Genomic DNA, 23038 nt, shown 5'->3' with positions numbered 1-23038 from the left:
CTTGCACCACAGGTTCTGGGTGCTCCGGCGGGAGCCCCCTCGCAGCTCCGCGGTGCCCGCCTGCCGCCTCCTGCTCTGCCGGCGCTGCCCTTACCCCTTGGCGTGTTTAAACCACTAGAAACGCCTGAAGGGGTTAAAAATGCCCCAAAGACCGGCCCGGGGCGGCCTCCGAGGTGGCCCCGTGCCCCCCCACGGTGCTGGCGGCGGGTGTCGCGGTGCCGCTGGCCGCGGAGGGGCCGCTCTCCCCGCGCTGTGCCCCCGGGCCGGCCCCGCTCCGCCCCTGTCCCGCCGGGCCGCGGGACCCCGGAGCCGCCCGCGGCGGGAGTCGGCCGGTCCCCATGGTAACGCGGGCCGGGCTTCCGGGGCGGGCCGGCCGCGGTGCACGGCGGGAGCGGTCGCTCTGACACCGCCGTAAACAGCGCGGCATGAGCGGCAGCGGCGCGGCCTGCAGCGGTTCCCCCCTGTCCGGCTGCTTCCGCCGCCCGGAGCTCGCCTCCCCGCTGCAGCGCCTGCTCCACAGGTGAGGCACCGAGCGGCCTTGCGCTGTGCCGGGCCCCGCTTCCCCCCCGGCAGCGGCATCACCGCCCGCCAGGCCCCGGGGCCTCCGGTGCGCCTCGTCCCCCGCCCCGGGGAAGGGGCCGTGAAGGGCGGGCGGCACCGCGGGCTCCCCGCAGGTCTCCCCCGTGCCCCTCCCGAGGGGCCGCGCCGCTGTCCGGGCCTGCCCCGGTGTGCGGGTGCCGCTGATCCTGCGGGAGGAGGGAGATGGAGCTCACGGGTGCTCGTGGGGTGTTACCGGCCGGGGTTGTTCCCCTGGGCCCCCGCGGTGACCCGGGCAGGGCCCTTCTGTCCCCTCCGCTGGTCGGTGTTGGGAACAGGGACAGCCAATGCACCCATAGCGCCTGGCTGCTGTGTTCTCTGCTGGTCTGGGGACTGAGTGCTGTGTTGGGGCAGGTTTAGATGGAGATGAGGAACAATTCCTTCCCCAGAGGGTGCTCAGGCATTGGAACAGGCTGCCCAGGGCAGTGCTGGAGTCACCGTCCCTGCAAGTGTTCACACCCCGTGTAGCCGAGGCCTCAGTGCCATGGGTTAGTGGTGGCCTTGGCAGTGCTGGGAACGCTTGGACTGGATGAGCTTAAAGGTCTTTTCCCAGCCTGGCTGATTCTGTGATTCTGTGTGTGTGCTGCAGACCTCTCACTGCTGGGCTGATGTTCTCCCGCAGCACTCCTGGCAATAGTCACAAAATCACTTGTTACTTTAACCAAACAGGCAGATAATATCAGTGCTGGTGTTTCAGAGCTGGCCAGTTGAATGGACATGCACAGATCTTCTCTTATAGGCGCCTTTTCAATCCTTAAAAGTTGTTATTTTGGGTGTTTCCATTTAGGGGTGCTTTGGGGGATGTGGCCTCAGGGAAGAAGCCAGTGGCTGCGGTGCTACAGATTTGGAGGGGCCGTGGCCTGGGCGATCTCAGTCACCAGCGGCTCCTCAGGAGCTGCACACCATTGTTGATGCTCCCGGCCTGTTACTCGCTGTAGTGGCTGCGGTAATTGGGGTCAGTCAGCACTTTGTTCCTGCCCAGGGGAAGCCTCTCGAGATCATTTATGGTGTGCTGTTAGGAAGCTGTTTTTTTAAGCAGTGCCAGTCTTCTGTCCAGTACGGAACACTTTGGTTTCCAGGTCTCAGATGTACAGTATTAGCAGAAATAATAATGCTGTGGCCACAAGAAGAGAAATGTGTGTGTAGGTAAGTGCTTCTGCCAGATGCAGTGTGTATCTTCACTGGTACCCTGGTCTGGTCTGGAAGACCATGGACAAACTGGCCTAACTTGCTGTTTAAAAGACACGATAAGGCTATCCAAAGTGTCCTTTATTGTATGGGAATTGGATGGAAACGTGTGTCCCTTAATAGGGAAGACACTTTATCTAAATTGTAGTGTTAGCAAATGGAGAAGGCAGGGTAAAATATGTGTGTTCTAGACGATGAGCTGCTTTAAACTATGTCTTTTAGTGCAGATAGCACTCGTGTTAGGAGTAGAGATGTCTCGTGCTCGGAAGAGCTTGGCCTGCGTGAGGTTTGGTTGCCTCTTGTAGCTTCTCTGTTGTCTGAGCTAGGGCTGAGCTGGCGCTGCACAAATGGACTGTCCCTCTTCAGCACCTCTGAAACCTCTCGGCACGTAGCACACTTCAGACGTCAGCTCCTCTGCTGAGTTCAGTTGCACTGAAAGATTTGGCAGTTATTTGTACTTGGTGGTGCTGACAAACAGGAGTCATTTTGATGCCATACACAAGCTGTGTGCTGCTGTCACCTCTGGGATGGTGCTGCAGAGGCAGTTGCCGCTCCAGAATCTCTTGAAGTGACACCTCTTATCTAAACAACTTTTTAAAGTGTAAAGTATAAAATCTGTAGTGAAATCACTGGGCATTTCAGCTTTGTAATTCTGCACTGATCTGGCTTCAAGTCTCCTGTCCCAAGACATGAAGTACTCAGTAGCTGTTCCACCCCAGGCTGCATCCTGCTCCTGTTCACAGCTGTGCTTGAGCAAGAGGTTGAATGTGGTGGAAAGCTGCTGCCTGGTTGTTGGTGAACTAGAAGGGAGTCCTCATGAGGATTGCTTTTCCACCTGTTCTCATAAATCTCTTTTCTTTGAGTATCTTAGTTCTGAAGTGCTTGAGAAATTAGGCACCAGATATAAGCTTCTGATAGTCGGCATGGGCTGCCTTGAGACTTGTGATTTAAGGTACAGGTATGAGGTTTTTGCACATATTAGACTCTGTTGGTCAGTTTTATTTCTTAATACTGGTCCTTTGCCCAATCTAAACATAAAATTACTGCATGCATAGGTCTGTGCAGGTCAGCGGTGTCTGTTGTGTGCAGAATGATAAAGAATTAGGTTTGAGATGTCAAAGGTAATAAGGGAAATGCGGTGGAGAGTTCACCTTTATACAGTCCTGACCATGTTGTGATTACTCAGCACTTAATCTTTGGTGGTTGCTGGTCGGAAAGGCAGGATTTGAGTGTGTGGGTGATGGAGTAAATGAATGACATAGCTAAGTGCTGTACTTAACACTGTGACTAACTTTGCAATCAGCTTTGCTTTTCAGACAGGGAGGCCAGATGCTTCAGGCTCAGGGTGATTTGCTGTAAGCTGTACAAATACCGAGATGTCCTGGATGGAGGGTGTAAAGCAGGGAGGATTATTAGCTTCAGACATACCTGCTGGGGTCAGTTATATGGAGATGAAGGTGCTAAATGGGCCCCCTCTAACCCAGGGGCCCAGCGTGGCTTGAGCAAGCTCTGGTGGATGCAGCTCGGTGCTCAACAGTTGATTTAATGTCAGATTGGTGGGGAAAACCAGCCATGAGGAGGGTGTTTCTTACTGCTCTGGGAGGATTGCATTGTGCCCAAGTGCTGCACAATTTTCTGTGCACTTATCTCAACAGGGTATCATGGCAGGAGTACCGTTATTCCTGCATTATGGATGCAGGGCTGAAGCACAAAGAGACGAAGGCCTGGTATCTTGAAAAATACTGAGGCATCTTTGCCCTGCTGGTGTAAATGGGAGGTGAGGGATCAAATATTGCTGCAGATCGATGCCTGGTGGAATGCCAGAGATTAGAGAGAGCTTGTGGCTGACCAGGGAGGTTAATTCTGCTCTCAAATCCCAAGCTAACGCTCTTTCTCTGTAGGCTGGAGATTTGGGGCTGTTTGAAAATGAGCTGCCTAGATCCTTGAAAAGTTTGAGGTGTGTTATTTGTGCTCATTTAAGAAAAAAAGGTCGATGAGTGACTGTTTGGGGGGGTTTAATGCAAAACTGTGTGAACAACTGACATTGCCAGGTGAAGAGCTTTGGGGATTTTTGATGTAAAAAAGAGAGGTGGTGAAGTGGAGAGGCCGGAGTGGTCCCTGTTATGCTTCAAGCTTCACTTCGGTCCCTGGCACACAGAACTTGCCAGGACCTGGGCAAGCAAACCCACAAGCCAAGTCTCCATTGCCTCTGCTGCAGTGCTTGGGCAGAGCTGTGGTGCAGAACACCACGGGCTGTGCACTCACCATTCCAGGCATCCATAATGGTGATGCTGAGAGGCTTTTATCTGATGCTGGTTTTGTATTGCTTTGCCTTCAGAAGGCCTCACTTACATGTTCATGTGCTGTCTAAATAGCTGTAACAGCCTAATGAATGGGATACGGGAAACCCACACTGGCAGAAAGGAAACTTTCAGGAGCTGAAGGATGGGATGTGCTACCCCTGGTATCAGAGAATGAGAAACGGGATTGGAGCCAATGGCTGTTCATGTCCATCAGCTTTTATGTCCATCAGGATATCGGTGTTCTTCAGAGTCATGAAAATTACTTCTAGAAGTGTAAAAACAAGATCTTGAAATCTGCTTTTACTTGGCTGGCTGTCATGTAAAAGGAAATTGAAAGGATGAGATCCCAGATGAAGCGTGGCTTTTAAATTGCATACATGACACGAAACCCTAATCTTGTTTCAGCCAGTGGCAGGATCAGATGGGTAAAATGGATGCCTTGATCTCGCAGTAAGCAGCAGAAAGGGTCTCTCCTGCTTCCCCCTGTGCCGGGCAGCCGGGAGGAGGTGGGTGCGTGTGGCTGGGGTGATGTGTTGCTCAGAGAGTGCAGGTCCATAGGCTAATAAGAATTTGATATTATGTTTTAATTAGCAGCCTGGGGCACTGCTTTGATTGCTGCAGGGTTTGTAATGTGAATATTCTGGAAGCTTCTGTCTCAGCAATTGGTTATTTTCATGTAGAGTCATTAAATTAAAACCTCATTAAAATAAACCCCATAAACCACTCATGAGGTGGTTGCTCATCTTCGGGTGCAATTTGTAATTACTGACTAATCTCAGCTTTACTCCTCTTCCTCACAGTAGGTGCTCCTTGAAATAGATGGTAGGTGAGGTCTGTGGAGTTTGTTCTCGAGCAGCCTGATCATCCCCACGGGCCTATAACCTCGTGTTGCTTTTGGCAGCTACAGATGGCACGTGGCGTTTTCTCAACCATAAATGCTTTTGGTGGTTTCTTCTGTCTGTTCCCCTCCTGTAAGTTCTGGCAGGTTGTGCTGGTAGGTGTACCTTGCTTTGATGCACAAGTGTGAAATGGGTACTTGATTTTAAGTGCAAATTGTTAGATAGAACACTTGGGTAGCACATTGGGTCTGTAAGCTGGGAAAGAGTGGGGACTTCTTGGAACCCTATTTTAATGTGTTGATGCCTTCTCATGAGATGTTCTGGGAGGTGTCGTGCTCTGTACAATGCCTTGTTTCTTGCTTTTGTCAAATTTAAGTTGTGAAACAGTTTTATCTTACTGTATGTTCTTTGTTTTCTTCCAGTGAAGGCGAAAGAATGGAATTAGAAAGAAAACTGATAGAATACAGGAAGTCGGATGCATGCCTGTGAGCCTATTTAAAAGCTTCTTATAGGTTATTTTACTTAGAAAAACTTGGGTATCACAGAATGCTTTTGGAATGTTATCTTGAAGGGTTGTTTTATAACAAACTTAAAGTCATATGTTATGTATAATGTAAGATTCATGTCTCATTAATGAAATAACTTCAGCAATAACAGAACTACCTTATTCTGTTAATGCTAAAATATGATTATATTGGCAGTAACCAACATGAAAGTTGGTTTTGTACAACTTTTATAGAATCACTGTAGCATAGTTTGTGCTAGAAAGTCCTGGGGTCCTACAGCCTGAAAGCCTCGGGAAATCCTAGAGGGTATTCTAGGGTCTGGTCCTGCTCCTTGCATTTTCTGCATTATCTGTTAGTGTAAATTGCATGTACAGTCTGTGCAGAAACCCACCAAATCCTAAACAATAAACCAAAGGGGAAATAAACCACAAACCAAAACACACAGCAACAAAAGAGGGCTGGGAAGTGCCTCACGCAGTGTTCCATTCCTCTCCTCAAATGGGTTTTGTAAAGTTCATGAGGCAACTTTTCCATCTTGGCTCAAGGGACCAAGGGCTGGGTGCAGTACCGGCCAGGCCACTTGTGTGGTAAGGAAATAGCTCTGGCTGGAGGTGAATGTGTGTATTGGGTGGGTGAGAGCTGGTTTAGATGGATTTTCAGCTGGATGGCTCCTGGCCTGACCTGGCCACACGGCAGGTAGCATTGGCACAAAAAGCAAAGGCTGGGAGTGAGATATCCCTTTGGTGGCAGTGTGGATTTAGATCAGCTTAAAGCAGTTGTGTAAGCTTAGCCCTAATGTTCCAGTTGGGCTTCCAGGGCACGTTCTTCTAAATGCAGTTTTCGTTTTGATTTAATGCAATAAGTGACTAAAACATAATCCATTTGAAACAAATTTACAAGAGTTTATTAATATACTTTACCATTTTGAACACCAAGCCCCCTGTTCAAACCTGAAGTTACATAGCAGACATCCTGTCAGTTGTATGAGGTGGCTTTGGATGGTTGGGCAGGAGATTGTGTCTGTTGCTTTATGGGGGGCAACTCCTACATAAGAGTTAGTACATATGTGTCTGAAGAAAAGGGGCTGTAATAGCTGTGTTTGGTTTATTTTCATACTCACGTACAGTCTCTTTTTCCCCTGTAGAATGAAACTAAAATACATGAAGCTGAAAAACTACTTGCAAGAAGTACATGAACGCCAGAAGGAAGCTCGTCTGCGGAACCAGGCCCTGCTGAAGGAGTTTGACCAGTTTGAGGCTCAAATGAAAGCTTCAAGCTCGGAGATGACTCGGAAGATGGAAGTAACTTTCTATAAGACCTAATGTGTTAGTGTTTACTGCTGTTACAGGGTAGCTAAGTAGGTTTTGTCTGAGCATTATACACATCAAGACTGCAGATGTTAGTGATACCTCATTGTTCATTCTGGGGTGCTTAAAGGGGTAATGTTGGGGATTTGAAATGAGCCCAGACTGCTGATATGCGCTGCAGCAGAGCCTGCTCTAGCTGCAGAGGTTGTCAGCAACACTTCACAGAGCTCTGTGCTCGCTGTGCAGTCTTCTGAGTGAGCCTCTTTGGAAGCAAGGGAGAACAGAGATCAGAAAGATGTGGAAATGTGTTTGGAGCCTTAGTGATAATAAATCAACATTGTCTAGGTTAGGACAAAAAGACTTGAGTTGTAATAGTTTCATAAAGGCTTTGTTATAAAACCTTAACTGTAGTAAAGCTTTTATTACTTAAAAATACCCAAATATGTTTTGTGGCAGTTGTTTCAGACGTATTTTTAACGTAGCTGCTGTGAACACCCTAGATAGCCATAGTTAGTCCTGGCCCTGCTTATTGCTGATGCCACTAATATATGGAGTTTTTTGGGAGGTAAAATCTGGGAGGGAAATGTGCTTTCACATGCTGGCGAGGAGCAGCAGCACCTTCAGAAGGGTTCAGCAGGGGCTGTGTCTGTCCCTCAGCCATTCCCCTGTTTTAACTTGCCAGAAGAGAGGAAGGAAGGAAACAAATCAGCCGCGGGATTTTAGGCCCTTGTGGTGTGGTACTGACACAGCCCCGCCTTTGTGTGGCTGTCTAGAACTCAGCTGGGATTGGGTTTTGTTTCTCTGGAATGCTGTCTGAATTAAGATGGGAGCAGTGTTCTCAGGGTGAGCTCTTCTCCTCCCTCTCTTCTGCTCAGGGACACACACAGCTTGATCCGAGACAGTAAAACTTAGACTGTGATCTTCTTAGAAGGATGTGTCTAAGAGGAGCTAAGAGGAGGAGAGAATCAGGCTGCAATGTAAAAACAGGATCAGAAGGTGAAAAAGTATTAAGTGGTGCAGAAGTTAGAAATCAAACGAGCAAACCTTACTTTAAAATAGTTTTTGAATCTTTCCTCTTAATATGCTCTGGAAACACCACACAGAACTGCTATTGGAGCTTAGTCTGAGTAGGGATGTAGAAGCAACAAGGTGCTTTATTTTATGTGGTGTGTTTTTCCTACTGTCTGGTTTGGCTTTCACTAACTGCATCGCTGTAAAGGGCAAGAAACCCTTTGTGTGCAGTTCTTAGGTTAGAAAAGTTCCTTTCTTTCAGTAGCTAAATGTACAACCTGAAGTGTGAGCCTCGGTCCTCTCTAAAAATCATCAGTCCTTTTAATTAAGGGTGTTAATGCAGCATCTAGTCCCTTTTGAATCCTCAGAAGCTGTTTGTCAGGTCACTGTAATGTGACAACAAGCCTTATACAATTTTACTGTGGCTAAAACAAACAAAAAGCCTCAAACTTTGGGGGTTTGATATTAGTTGTTGGGTAAGGCTCCCTCTGAAATGCTGGTAGGTTTGCAGGGACATCTCCCATGTGGGAGGCACTGTCCTTGACTTCAGTGGGGGTTGTTGGCCCATCCCCTGCCTTTGGAAGTAAGGAATCTCTCTGGGAAAGAAGCAGATCTCTCAGGGCAGCAGTTCATTTCCACTCTGACAAACCAGTGGGCTGGTGAGCACCCCATGGCTGCACACCCAGTTAACAAATGCCTGGCACAACTAGAGCCCGGCAGTGCCTGGTAATTCTTTTAAGCCTGGTGGATCTGGTGATGTTCACAGAGCCCCTTTTCCTTGGTTACATATAGATTAGAGACTGTCCCTGGGGGCTCTGTGGTTTTCCCGCTTTTCTTTTCTATTTGTATTCAAAGCCGAGAGGGATGGGGGTGTCTTGTGGTGCAGGTTTACTCTGTTGTTTTTAGGGATGATTCTTTCCTGAGCAGCCCTAACACACACCAGTCTGAGTAGTGGCAGGTTGTAATGTGCTGGTGTGAGGTTGTGCCATGGGTTGATCTGCATGTGGGGTTTCAGTCACTGCTTCCATTTTGATGTTTCTGTGCCATCCATTTTATTTTTGCCAGGTTAGAGTCCTCGTTCTGAGCTGTGAACAAAGCGCAGGTTACGTATCCTCTGTGTCACGGTTGTGAAGAGCCCCTTGTTGTGGATTGCATGAGAATTACGGAGCCTGTAATTGTTTAATCCATTCTGGAAGTACACAGAAAGAAATTATCACTTTTCTCTTTTCCTAGAGAGAGAGAATGCCCTTTAGGAGTGCTTTAGCATAACTGTACACGTTTCATTACGTGGCTGTAGCTGACAGAACTTCTTTTGTTTCTGCAATGCTCACCTTTTTCCCCCCCGTGTCTGTGATTTGTTCAGTAATTTTGGGGTGTATGAGTAAATTCACTTCAGCTTCCAGGGAAAATCCAGCAGTTAGGTGGGAGTTGGTTTTGAGCATCTTTAATTATGATGTGGTTAGATTCTGTTTCCTGAAGTGTCGTGTTTACAGTTTTGTGAGCAGTTTCTGTTACCTGGGCAATAGTGGAGTCGCTGAACGCGCCACTGGAGTGAAGAGCGGAGCTGGTGAAGTTAATTGTTTCCAAGCTGTATTTTCATGCATATTACCTGATGCAGAATAGGTCCTGAAGTGCTTTTATTCAAGGCCGATGTAACTTGTTATAGGGGTTTACAATTACTAACAAACAGGATTAATTATAGGTGCTGCCTGTGCTTGGCTTTTAAGCAGTAGTCCCACAATGAGCATGTTATGTCTGGTCAATTAAACAGTGGAGTGGAGGTGAGGACGGTGTGTGTGGTTGGTTGTACAACACCGCAGCAAGTTGCCTTTCATGCTGGCTTGTTCTCTAACATCTGCCATATGTTTTTCCTTCAGTGAGTTGTAAGATGATGTATGTAAAACAAAACCACATTCTAAAGCTTACTTCATCCCAAGGCAGCAGAGTCATTGTCTGGATACAGCAGCAATAATTGAGCGTTATAGATACTAGTGGGGATGAAATAAGTTGGAGTCAACAATATGTTGTAGGATTCTAAATTACCTGGATGATTAAATGTGTGTTTAAAAATCTGCAGAAGATTGTGTACAGGCAACGTCAGTTGTGCAAGGGAGCAGCAAAAGGAGGAGAAAATGGGATTTCTGGCTTTTTAAACATAGCCCGAGTGAAAACCGCTGCCAGGACACTGCATTCAGAAGCTCACAGTTTGCAAAGTAACATTCTGATTTGTGGTGCTTTGGGGGTATTTTGGCCTTCAGTTTTACGTAATGGATTTGTTCACATTTAGGCATGGCACAGAAGAGAAATTAAACGCGTGTTATCGCTTGGAGAGGATGACTTGGCAGCAGAAGGTGGCGAGGAAGGGGTCTGCACGGAGCAGGTAATGGGAAGAGGGGGGGTGTAACGTGTTTGTGACACTGATGTGCTGCCACGTGGGGAGCCCGCACGGCTCTGCAGGCTTCGCTGGGCAGTTGTGCTGCAGCGTTTGTGGTGTGGAATGTTGTTTAGTGCCTGAGGGAAGCAGAAAAACCTGGGCAAAAAGTGCAAATTATTTCAACCAGAGAACTGGAATTAGCAAGGGGGGAGCTCTAAGTGCTTATATCCATCTCTGTGTTGAGTTTTGTGCTGAGTAGTGTGAAAACGGTCTTGACCAAGGAGGGACTATTCTTAATGAATGATGTTTAAAAATGCAGCAGTCGATTCACAGGGTGTATTTCTAATTTTGTGCGTTTTGACCTTTCCTCAGAAGCAGCAGAAAGAGATTGCCTATCTGAGGAACAGACAAAAAGACTGACAAGGAATACTTAAATATATTCCGCTATATATCTGTGGTAATGCAGGCTTCTAATCCCTCCTCCTATCTCCATATAAATGATACAGTTCAAGACCATAGCTGTTTTCTTCACTAAAAGCAGTAAAGCTCTTTTAGATGAAATGTCTAAAAACATCTTGTAATAACTTGGAGCATGCTGGCAAGAGTAGTCACTTGTGACTATGTGTGAAACCCCCTCAGCCAGTCGATATTGGAATAAGCAAAAGCGGCAGCATCACTCCATTATTCAGCAAAGCCAACAGCATGCTTGTCCCTTAGGCTACAGCATTCATTAAGAAAAGCTTACTGGGCTGAAAGCTGGGAACAGATGATAACGGGATATGATTTTCATATTTAATGCATTCCTTGGAAGAGTATGTGTGCTGCAGATTGATAGAAGAATCAACTGCTACTTTACTAAAAGACTTTCTAGTTTGCCCTATAGCTACCGATGGAATCATTCAGCCAAGAAATTAACTTTTTCTCCTTTTACCTGCTTTATATATCTGCTAAGCAGGTTGCCTGGCTGCCAGTAAATGTTATTATGCAGTTAAATGTTTGGTATTTAAGACTCTTATCAGAAAAGAAACAGAGGCCACACTATTTTGTTTTTATAGTAGGAGGCAGGTTTTGGGTTTTCTTTCTTCAGTGCATTAGCAGTCGTTAATCTGAGTTTATAGGAAGTTTTCCCCATAGATTAAAAAGTTAAAAACCTTGAATTTAGAGCATTCTTTAAACTGCAATATACAAAGCAATGAACCCGAGCAACCTTGACCTATATAAGCAGCCTCCAGCAGCTTCTGAATCACAGGTTTAATTCAGACGTGTGTGAAAAGGTGAGTTTGTTGTTGAATGCTGGATTCTTCAATTAAAAGCTGTCAGTGTAGGAGATGTGATTTCTGACCTATGGAAAACTTTACATAGATACTGGAGCATCAAAGGCTTGCCGTGGAACTTGGATGTTTAACAACTGTTGGTGGGTTGGGGGCAGTATGAGAACTTGGTGCATACCCAAATTTGTCACTTTATGTTGAGCTACTTGCTGGATTTAATTAGTTGAATGAGCAATGTGATTGTGGACTCTTCCATCCCCTGTCCCCTCCTTTCTCCTTCTTATCTCCCTCCTTAAATACAAAGGTAGATGCAACTGGCTTGTGCATCCTTCTGCCTTGTCTATGGGCTGCATCTCAGATCTAACTCCATTTTTTTTTTTTTTTTGGACTGACTATGCCCATTTCCCACCACCTTCACCCCACTTAAAATGTGCTTGTGATGTCCAAACCACGAGTGTTCCCAGTGGTGTGGCACCGAGTCAGTCGTAGCGAGCACATGGTGGTGTACCCAGGATGCAAATCATAGAAGCATAGAATGGTTTGGGTTGGAAAGGACCTTAAGATCATCTAGTTCCAACCCCCTGCCATGGGCAGGGACACCTCGCACTAAACCATGTCCCCAAGACTCCATCCAACCTGGCCTTGAACACTGCCAGGGATGGAGCATTCACAACTTCCTTGGGCAACCCATTCCAGTTGCTTGGAACATCACAGCTTGGAACTGGTTTTGATTTACCTGCAGTGGTTTCCTTCAAGCTGGTCAGGATGCCAGGGACTGTGTGATAACCTGGTCAGTGATGTGCCTTGGAGACCAAGGAGGGCAACCACAGAAGCAACCTTCCAGAGGTGGTCAGTATCCCGGTGCCCTGAAACTACCAGTGTGAATATCTGCTACTTCCACGAGCCATGGGATGTGCTGCCTTTTGGACTCCCAGTTGTTACGCTCAGAATTCATATATCTAAACACTTTGTCTGGAAAACCATGATTCTCCATGGAGAGGGCTTGAGCACTGGCCTTTTGAAGCCAAGTGCGACAGCAATCCAGGGTTGCAAGTTGGAGGAGATGCCCTGTGCAGCAGAGGTCCTGCTCAGCTGCAGAGCTGTATAATGTGGGCTTTGGGAACCTTTGGGCTATGGAGTCTGTCATCTTCTTCTTGAGAGCGCTTCCTTGAGGCCTTCTGAAGATCTGGGACTTGTGCACCTCGGCAGAGCCTGACTGTTGGACGTGGGGCACCGGCGCCTCTGAGGGATGCCCGAGGGTGGCAGTGCAAGTCCTAATGGAAAGGACTTTTCTTCTTACCTTTGTTCTCTTCAAAACCACTTTAATGCTAATAAATAAGATTGTATTTGTGGTGGGAGGGAGAAGCGGGGAGCCTGCTCTCCACCACCAAAGAGGGGATTGATGTAAGTGTGCTTTGTGCAGAGACTGCGTTTAACTCCCAGCTGGAGTGACAGGAAGTTCAGTCCTTTTGGTGACTATTTTGGGCAGGTCTACACACTTTTACTGTTGGTTTGGGTGGTAAAACCAGTACCTGAACCAGCATCATCTGCCATACTTCTGCTTTGAGAATGCAAAGGCGGTGAAGAGATGATTTTTTTTCTGCAATCAAAGAGGAGCTTGTTAGAGATGTGTGTCTGCTGTGGCACTGCAGAGCACTTGTACCTGTCTGAATTGTGTTTGTTTTGGAACACTACATCCAGGAGCTGCTAAATCCATAAAGTACTCACTAGATTCATTTTAAAGCAGCAAATCCAACACCCGAAAAGTAATTAGGAGGAACCCGAGAGCGGTGGTGGTGGAATAAGCTGTGAACTTAATCTGAGTAGCAAACCTTTACTCCTCCTTAGAATAACTTCATGGCTTTTTGTTCTGCTGCTTGTTATGTGGAATTTGAGCTTTTTTAATGAAACTTGGTCACAGACTAGACAAGATGCCTTTGTTTCCTTTAAGCTGGGCTTGGCAGCTGACTTTGTATGGTAGGAAGAGGTCAAGCAATGAAAGAGAGGAGAGAGGTGTGGAGGTGACTGTAAATTCTCCTGCTGTGATTTGGGGCTGAACAGTAAGCCCTGCTTAGTATGAACAATGGTATTACGGTAGCTAATTTTGGCTTTGCATAAACTGGTGGTGACCTTTTAGTAGTAGTGATGGCGGCAGCCACTCCTCCTAAATTGTTCTGATTGAGTAGGTTTACAAAGGAAAAAAGGCAAGTATTAAAACACGGGGATCTGAAGCAGAGTGGTTATACTGTTGGAACTGTTTTTATGCAAGTTCAACAGTTCTTGGAGGAAAGGACCATTCAAAATGTTTCTGCGTGGTGCCAAAGTTGCCTCATGGAAAATGAGATTTCATCTCCGTGGTGTTAGCTGAGTACTTGTTCTTCCTCTTTGGTGTGATTTAACAGACAGGAAAGAGCAGAAGGAAGACAATACAGTGATTCTTGCCTCGTTCTTATCTGCTTTGTTGACATGCTGTGAGCAAAGCTGGATATAGAGACAAGCCAGCGATGGCAGATGTAGGTCTCAGACTCTCTGGGGACCCTTCCTCATCCCGTGGCCTTTAGAGAAGACCACGAGAAGAGCAGCAGGAGGTGGCTGCTCAGAGCTGCTGCTGCGGGTGGCTCCAGAAGGGCAGCTGTGCCCTGGACACTGCAGCAGGGTCCTAATGGTCGTGTCTTGGCTTTGGGATGCTGCAGTACTTAAACCACAGGCTGCCAGCGCCTGTTCAGTCACACACAGAGCACAGCACTTCCTCTGGAGTCGTCACTTCAACACGTTTCATGGCTTTGGTGGGTTGCTTCCTGCTTTGGCCAGGGTCTGAAAGGCCTTTGCAGGAACCTAATCTTAAAGGTTTGCCTGTTTGTAAAAACAAGTTACCATTTAGATTAGTTTGAGCCCTTCATGTTCTTCAGTCCCTTTACTCAGGTTGGAGGCACAGGGTGCTTTTGCCACCGGTTGTTTTGCCTCACAGAGCTTCAGTTGAGCCTCACAGAGCTCCAGGCCATTGTTTTCACACTAGAATGCAAGAAATGCATGCTAAGTGTTTGTATGGTAATAATATTATAGAAAGTACTTGCGTTTGGTGACACTTTTCTCTCCAGAACCCAACATGCCATGCTCTAGAAGCTCCATTTGCAGTGTGCTGCCCGTTTGTTTCCCTAAGCCATCTCCCACCTGTGTTTTTCAGATGCCATGGGCAGGAATCAGCACCAAGACAGCTCTGCCAAGACAACTCTATCATCCAGCAACAGGCTTTATGAGGCACCACACATCAGCTGTCTCAGCTGATGGGGGTTTGGGCACCCAGCAGAACCCCCTCCAGCCCACAGAGAGCTGCTCAGCGCCTCACCCACCTTCGTGCCTTCCATCACTTGAAGAACTTGGTCTGGAGAGCAGAAGCATTGGTTTAGAGAGGGATGCATCAGTGGAGGGAGCAGCGACACCTGGGGACGTGGCTGCCAGTGAGGAAGACTCCGAGGAGCACATGTCCTCAGCCTTTGACAGCAAACCAGGTACCCCTGAGGAGGAAGAGGCACAGGGAAGCATCCCAGGTACAGCGGGATGCGTTCCTGTCTGCCTCTGCCCAGCACCCAACCAGACCAGCGCCCACGGCTGCCTGTTTGTCCTTCGCCTGTCCAGCGCTGGGCTTGAAGCACGGTGGCAATCTTTCTCTCTGTTTTCCTCTTCCTTTTGACTCCGTTTCCGCCCAGGCTGCTCATCTGGGCAGGCAGGGGCTCGCTGGGAGCTGGTCCTGCTCACATGCACTATTAAAAAGTCAAGACTTATTCACTGCTGTGCCCACGGTTGTCTTGAGTAGTCTGAGCCTCATTTTAGGAGGCTGTTTGTGAGCCTGTTTCACTGGAAGAGCATGTCACTTCTCTTTCAGGTTGATTTCCCCATATGTGGCTGGATTAACTCCTGCTTAATGGTGGTTCTCTGCCTTGGTGTGGATTTTCCAGTGAAAGGCAGTGGGGACCCTCCCAGCCGAGATGCTCTTCCTCTGGGATGAGGTGTGCTACCCTCAAAGGCTGTGTTCCAGCTGCTCGTTCCTTTTTCTGCCCCCATTTTGGCAAAATGTGTTCTCTCCAGTTTTCCTGGCTCGGTCACTCCCTCTGAAGTAAGCTACTGGGCTTGTCTTTGAAGTCACAGTGACAAAGATTTCTCACTAAGTAACCATTTATTCGTCTTTTAAGACCTTGCAGGAATACTCTCTGCTGCCTTGCCAGTTAATGTAGCAATTTTCAACTTAAGCTACTTTTCTAAGCCCCATAACAGTTGCTAAAATGGAGCTATTTATAATGGAAACTGGTGGAAACCCTAATGATGCTCTCCAGTAACAACTGTGGGTTTCTTTATAGAGGAAAGCTGGCATCCCCACCAGAAGCTCTTCTGTGCTTGGGGTCTTTCTGGCATCCTCTTTCTTGAGGCTTGTTTTTTTCCATTCCTTTTTCTTTCTCTAAGGAATTTCTTTGCCTCTCACTTTCTTTCATCTGATGCATTTGCCACTTTTCCATTTTCATGGAAGCCTGTCCTTGCTGGCTCTGAAGGAGACCAGTCCAGCTTACGCCAGCCCTGGGCTCTGCTGGTTCCTCCCCTTGGGAAGGCTGAGGTGGCCAGCATCATGTCTGGGAGAGAAATACCCATTTAATTTCTGGGATGCCGTATCTCTGCCCTCAGAAAATCTGTACAGTTGGGTTCAACATCAAAATAGGCTTTTTGTCAAAGAGCACATTAATCCCCTTGGGCTGCCTGGGGGGCTTTCCATGTCTGCTGCTGCCAAATGCGTGTTGTGAAGCGCACAGGCTAACACGCTCCGGGTTGGAATGTGCAGAGGGGACTGGCTTGTTCCAGCTCTCCTGAGCTTGACCCTCCCTGCTGCAGTGATGCGAGCTGATGAAGATGCTTGGCTGTGCCATCCCAGGCTCGCCAGCCTCTCCTGCTGCTCCCTGGCACCACTCACGGCACCAGCACATGTAGAGAGGAACAAATCCTGTTTTCCTGCAGATTAATGAAACAAAATGGCCCCTTTCCTCCTCCCCAAACTGCAGAAACCCCTCTGTTCCTCTCCATCCTCCTTTCCCAGCAGGGGAAGGAGAGACATTTCTGTTGTCCATACTTGCTTCACAAATTTGGGAACCAGGCTGGGAGCCCACTCTGGCACCAGCCACTGTTTGGCATAAACTGAAGTGATTCAGTTCCAGTGGAAGGCCAGGACAGAGGCAGGCAGAGCTGCTGGGTGCTGTAGCATCAGCAGGTGTGTGAGTGCTGGTTAATTCAAACCCGTGGTGAATTTTATGGAAAACTGGGAATTCCCGTAGCAATGCTAATTTATTACAGCAGTAGCTGAGCCATTAACTTTTGGCATTCTATGTAAAGATCAGTAGTGTGTGTCTGTTGTCTTCGAAGCGTGATTCAGTCCCGTACTCTCCTCTTTTAGAGAAGGCAGTTAATGTGCAGTCTGAAAGCCTCCAGGCATGTGTTTCTTCTGCAAGGTTTAAAAATGTCCGCGATAGCAGCCTCTCCAGGTGCGCTTTTCCCAGCGTTTCTGTTCATCGTTCCTGCAGGGGCAGTTTAGTGAAGCCCTGCTCTTCGCACCGGTGGCGGGTTGTGAGCAGTGCGAAGTTTGTCTCCCACCGGCCGGGAGCTGCAAACCCAAAGGGCTGGAGCCTCCCCGGACTCCCCCTTGCGAGAGGAGCGCGGAAGGACACGGGGCAGGGAAATCCGAAGTGCGGGGAGAGCAGAGGGATGCTCGCTCACGTGTGTGGAGTGGAAGAGGTGAACAAGCAGTGTAGTGATCTTAGTTTATTCCCTATGCTATGATGCACTCCTTGGTCCTGCTAATGTTTTGGGAATAATTTATGATTATTACTAATTTTACAGGACCAAAGCTGTGCCTGGGTAACGGGTGGACTCCTGAGGAGGTGAGCTGGGACATCAGCCCTGTGCTCCCAGTCCCTGCCAGCACCGAGGAGGTGATGTCGAGCGTGCCGCAGGGATCAGCCTCGCCAGCGGCAGACTGGGAGCAGGGCAGGGATGCCCACGCTGCGGAAGACTCCCCGGCGCACACACCAACCCCTCCCGTGGAGCAGGAGGAGCTGCCCTCGGTCAGCTCAGCGCCAGGCGGGTATGTCCTTGTGCGTTTGCTCTCTGCTGGTACTCAGCCGCCAGCCTGCCCTGGAGGCTGCTTTCACAGCGCGGCTGGTGCAAACTTCTTACCTATCTACTTGGCGTATCTATAAGAGTACTTACAGAGTGCATATCTATAACAGTACTTACAGTTTACTAATCAGTGTATTTTGTGTGAACTAAAATTTCCAGTTGGTTAAATTTCTTAAGCATTCTGTTTGGAAACAGTGAGAACAAGAGAAGGAATGAGGGAAGTGCCATGAGGATACATGGCTTATCCTCTGCTATCCTGTCAAAGTGGAGAGGGTTTATTGCCAACAACCTCGGTACTGGCGTACCGGCTGTAGTGTCAGTCATATTTGGGCTTTTGGCTTTGCAGCACCCTTGTAAGACAGGGAAGCACATCTCCATCCTGGTGGGGCAGTGCCCACCATGAGATGGTCCATGGAGCTTGCCCAGGTCACAGGGAATGGCTGGCTTTGGTCCCTCGCCATGTTCAAACATCCCCATGCCAACTGCTGCTGTCCCTTCCTGGCTCCCCACCTTGTCCTGCTGCATTGCTACAGGAGCATCCCTCCTGCTTCTGCCTCCTGTCTTAGTTCTGAAAGTCCGTTTGCCACCGGTTCCTTCTGCAGTGCTCCATGTCCACATCCCTTCATCCCAGCTCATCCTGCTGCTGCCCAACCACACAGTTTTGTGACCTCTGACTGCTGCCTTGCTCCTGCCTACTCTCCCTCAGCAGCACACTTCTGTTTCCTTGTCCGCTGCATCCTCCAACACGCTTCTCCCTCCTCACCAGCATTTTCCTGCCTCCAGGCACAACAGAAATGTTGGAGGAAGCCTTTTCCGCAGGAATGTGCTGTCTTCCAGTGGGTGCTGCTCCCCTTGGGACTCCCTGCCTGTGCCAGCACTGTCCATATGCAGAACACCCCTAGCTGGAGCAGTTAGCTGGATGGAGGGTGCTTAGGTGGTGGCTGTGTGTGGGGAGGGACCATGTACAGAAGAAACCAGTGTTTTTAGCCCTGGAGAATAAGACGTACTCTTGTGCTGGTTGGGTTTTGGTTTGTTTCCTCTTTGGTTGGTTGCAGCTTAACGCATCTGTTCTTCCTGCACTCACGGTCACCTCGTCTTAGGTGCTGATTTCAATATTAGTTTGTATTTTAATAGGTTGAGCAGAAACTCACAGCCATCAATATACACTTGTGTAACTTTATCATGTCCCATTTGCATCAGGCTGTTGCTTGCTATGGAAACATCATCTAATTTACATCTAAATAGCTTTTACCCAGTGTTTCTGCTGTAACCACCTGTTAACCAGAGCACCTCATAGGGAAGTTGCTGCTGGAGGAGCCCGGCTGAGCGGTGGCAGGTTACCCTTTTGTTCTCTCCTGTGGTCCCTGAGCGACGGGAACACTGTGCAATGCTCTTGAGGCCCAGGTACATTACACAAAAGGTTTTGCTGCTCGCATTATCTTCAGAGCACGACTGAAACCAGAACGTGGAGGTTTCCTCTGCATTATGCCAAGCTGAATGCCTCTGTTTCTCAAGGCCATGGAAGCGGGATCGCCTCCATGAGCTGCTACTGCAGGAAAGATACAGATTTTAATGTGTTTTACCTGAGAATTAAACCACAGATAAGCTTTCAGAAGTGGCAGGTATGGAAGGTCTCGTGGAGGGGAAGCAGCCTTCTGTTGTGCTGATCAGGTGGGCTTTCCAAGTCCATCTTCCCAATGCCCATGAAATCCAGTGTGCACACCGGAGGCTTGCAGAATAATTCAGGAGCTGAAAACCTTGGGGAGAAGTTTCCAAGTTGTCAGTACACAAACTTCAATTGCATGAATTACACCAACTATGAAATGCGACTTTTCTAGGTCTGAATTTATCACGCCACAGCTTCACAAAATGAATAATCTCCCAGGTCTTGCAGTGACCCTTCAGGCCATGTGGGTTTTCATCTTGCAGAATTCCTGTGCTGGCTGAAGAAATGTGCTGAAATTATGCAGAACTCTGCGTATTTGTCATCTGAAACTGAAATATCTGTAGCTTGAGCTCTGCCGCTGCGGCAGCGTGGCTGCTGGGGCATTCACATGAAGCACAGTTCCCTCTTGTTGTCTTGGGGCCATTCGTGCACTTCTGGTGTATGGTTTGAAGTCAGTGCAGGTGATGGAGCTGAAAGCAGCTCTCGTGTTTAGGGGCTGCAGCTTACTCAAGAGGCAAACCAAAGCCATTGTTGCCTGTCAGGAAGTCACAAGTTTGCATTTTTGGAGAAAATGCCTTTCCTACTTTACTGCAGAGACACCATTCTCTTTATCAAGTTTTGGGGGTTCTCCCCCTCCCAGTAAGTGTTTGCAGGTTGTATTTCACCTCTGGGTGAGGTCAGCCTAGTTCCCTAGTGCCTTCTCCAGCTAGAACAGTCATTGTGATAACATGGTTGAGCTGTTAACCAAATAAAGGTGATGCTGCTGTGAAAGGTTGTTTAGCGTAAGGCCTGTGCCTTGGCTGCAGTTCACAGGAGGATGCTGCAGTTCTGCTACTTTAGTTATTAAAACCACTGATCTTTGCCAAACCACTCCAGTGATTCTGAGCACTAGTGGGTGCTGCATTGGGCAGAGGCTGTCCACATGCATTTCAGACTCACCCTGCCTGCTCAGACCCCTGCGAGAGCCTGGGCTCTGTGTCTTCTATCCTGTTTTCAGCCCAGGAGCGTGCTGTGAGCAGGGGCTTTGCCTGGAGCAGCCCCATGGAGGCACCCGAGATGCTCCCACCCCACGAAGCCTCCCCATAGCTCCGGTCCTCGGCTGCTTCTTGCTGGTCTGAGCTGGAGGTGGCAGGCTCTGCCTCCTCTCACCATTCCTTACAGCATCCAGCCTTTTCTTTAAGGGCTTAAACCCGAGGAGCGGGAGCTGTGGGGGGAAGAGGGTCTCTGAGAATTAGTGCAGAGAAGGATGATGACTATTTTAAGGCCTGTGCTGAGGGGGTGGAAAAAGGCAGAGCTTATGCCTGTGCTGCTTCAGCTGCATTGAAGAGGACTTAGCACAGATGGATTGTGCATTACAAAATGTAACACATAATTCAAGCTGTCAGCTTAATCAGACTGTTTCCAGGAAGCAACCTGTAAAAGAGAAGGACCTCTTGTTTGCTGACCTCTGATCCGTAGCCTGCTGCAGATTGTCATACATTTTGTTTTGCTTTATGTTGGTGTCCCTTCCTTCCCCTTCCCTTTTTATTATTGTATCCCTCTCGAGTGGCACCCTGGAAGGACCACCCAGTGGGAGGAAAACAATGGGAAACGAGCCGGCCGCTGAAATACAGGGTTTGTGAGACTGGGGGGAAAGAAAAAGCGCTGTTTAACTGCATATGTGATCTCCCTGGCATTGTTTTGCTTATTAAATGTCTAGGAAACTCGGCTAAATGCGCCGCAGCTCCCGCTTAATTGTTCACTGTTGCCCCACAGGGAAACACAACTTTGGGCACAGCTTAACACAACTGAAATGACCCAAGTTTTGGTGCAGGGAGCTTGTCACTGGAGGGAGTGTAAACCGGGGTTAGCTGTAGAAACGTGTCAGCTTCTACATGGTGGGGAAGAAAGAAAACAAATCTTCCTTGAGGCCAGGCCCAGCTGGGGCGTTGCTGGTGGAGACCTGGCCTGGAAAGACCCCAACAAAGCGGGCAGCCGGCCTGGACCTGAATAGCCATTTACACCTCTGTGCAAGGATTAGCCTGCTGCATTGTTTCAACGTCTTAAGTCCTCATTTGCATCATTATAGAGGTGCAGCTTCATCAGAACCCCTCTGAGGTCCCAGTTATGTCCCCGTACCTGTAGGTGGTCACCAGATCTGTTGCGATGGTGGAGGTGAAGGAATTAAGCCACTCGGCGTGGGGGTGATTTCAATGCGGTGTCTCAGGCCTTGGCTGATTTTTGGATGCTTTATTTGCTCATGTGCTTGCTTTTTTTTTTTTTCCCTTCCTACAGAGCTCAAGAAGCAGAGTGGTTTGTGCCATTGCTTTGCTTTGAAAAGCTAAAATGAGGGTGTGTGTTTCCAGCTGGTGTGATGGGAATGCATTTAAGTACCTGTCCAACAACAACCACTTCAAGCCCTGTTTGCTGTCCCTCCGCAGCTCCCATGGGATGCTGGCAGCCCTCTCCCGTGCACTGGAGCTCATAGAAGACGCGGTGAGGACGAGCCCCCGGCGCCAGGCGCTGTACCAGGGCGAGCACGTGGTGACGCCGGAGCTGCTCAGGTTAGTGCTGGTTCCCCCCAGAGCAGGCGGCCCCGGGGGGCAGGCAGCGCGTCCTCACACCTCACCCCCTCCCTGGGTTCTTGCTTGCTCGCTGCCGGACGGGCAGCGTGAGGCCTGTGGTGGGTTTGGTGTTGGCTCCACGCAACCGCGTTGAGGTGAGCGGTGGTGAGAGGCCGTTACCCAGCAGCTTTGCAGGAGCCTGTGGAGGCTTGAGCCGGGTCCTCGCTGCTGCGGTGACAAATGGCCGGTGCAAAGAGCACGCAGGCTCCTGCAAACAAACGTTGCTAAGAGGCCTCCCTCCCCTCCCGCCGTGTTACTGTCATCAGGGAGCTGAAATATGGCACTTAGAAGCACAGAGGCAAATTACTGCAACAAACACTCTTCCCTAAACGTAGCACTTTCTGCAGCCTTGCTCCACACACCCCTTCGGTGAAGTAAATACTGATTTCCAAAAAGGAGAGCATCCCCCCAGCTAGTCATGCTAGTGTGATTTGCTGAAGTAGACAGCAATAAGCAGACAGATAATTTCTTCTTCAAGGTAAAAGAGCAAAGAGAATCACCAAACCCCATATGTTAACAACCCCAGGGTCAGAGAGCCCCCACTGTCCCTCTGCAGCACGGGCTCTTCATTCCAACAGCTGGGAATGGCTTTGTAATTTTATTTAAAACTATATGTCAGGCTTCATAAATTGGGATTAAACAGGTCCCTGAGTGAACCTGTGCAGGTTCCTCTCTCCCTGTCAAAGGCAGAGGTGTAAGATTGAACCTGGTGTTTCCCGAGAGCTGGGTTTGGCCTCCCTGTTGCAGAGAGCATTGTCACGGATGTTTGTCCCTCTGGGCTGCCCCGTTAGCCAGGAGGGGTGGTACACATTCTGCCTCCAAAGCCACACTGCTGTCTGGGCTTTAAATAGCCATTGCATGTAATACCTGCTTCATTTTGTAGCTTTTGTAACGGGGCCATCAGGCTGGAAGACGGCGACCTTGAAGCATGTGAAGCTGTCGTCCTTCATCAGCTTCGGGCTTCCTTACAGAGCACACTGAATGGCTGCCTCCCACCTGAGAACGCGCTCCGTGCTCGAGGCAGAGCGGAGGATGAAGAGCAAAGCAGGTATGACAGACCCAAAACATGCCTGTGGGGGTGATGAACATTCTTTTCTTTCCTCCCCAGGTCTGCTCTGGGGCAGAGAAAGTGGGCCCGGGGCCAGACCTTGGTCGCACTGGGGCGTAAAGATGTCAGAGTGCTGATCTTTGTGTGACTTGAAATGAGGGCATTAAAC

General features: G+C 48.7%; 1 protein-coding gene across 3 annotated transcripts in view; it reads left to right on the top strand.

Moving 5' to 3' along the window:
• The first annotated feature begins 389 nt into the window (after positions 1-389).
• The window catches only part of KIZ (kizuna centrosomal protein), a 46386-nt gene continuing 23737 nt past the window's right edge, over positions 390-23038 (top strand). For 2 of the 3 annotated variants that reach the window (XM_030490142.1, XM_030490140.1), the window contains exons 1-8: positions 390-520; positions 5350-5412; positions 6578-6734; positions 10039-10131; positions 14581-14905; positions 17274-17517; positions 21639-21761; positions 22705-22869. In XM_030490142.1, the coding sequence (XP_030346002.1) occupies positions 426-520; positions 5350-5412; positions 6578-6734; positions 10039-10131; positions 14581-14905; positions 17274-17517; positions 21639-21761; positions 22705-22869 (1265 nt within the window). In that variant the 5' untranslated portion in view covers positions 390-425. The remainder of the gene's footprint in view (positions 521-5349; positions 5413-6577; positions 6735-10038; positions 10132-14580; positions 14906-17273; positions 17518-21638; positions 21762-22704; positions 22870-23038) is intronic. The other variant, XM_030490141.1, reaches the window with a different exon arrangement.

Source organism: Strigops habroptila, chromosome 6 (assembly GCF_004027225.2).
Source record: "Strigops habroptila isolate Jane chromosome 6, bStrHab1.2.pri, whole genome shotgun sequence".
NCBI lineage: Eukaryota > Metazoa > Chordata > Aves > Psittaciformes > Psittacidae > Strigops > Strigops habroptila.
This window is presented reverse-complemented; position numbering and strand designations above follow the sequence as displayed.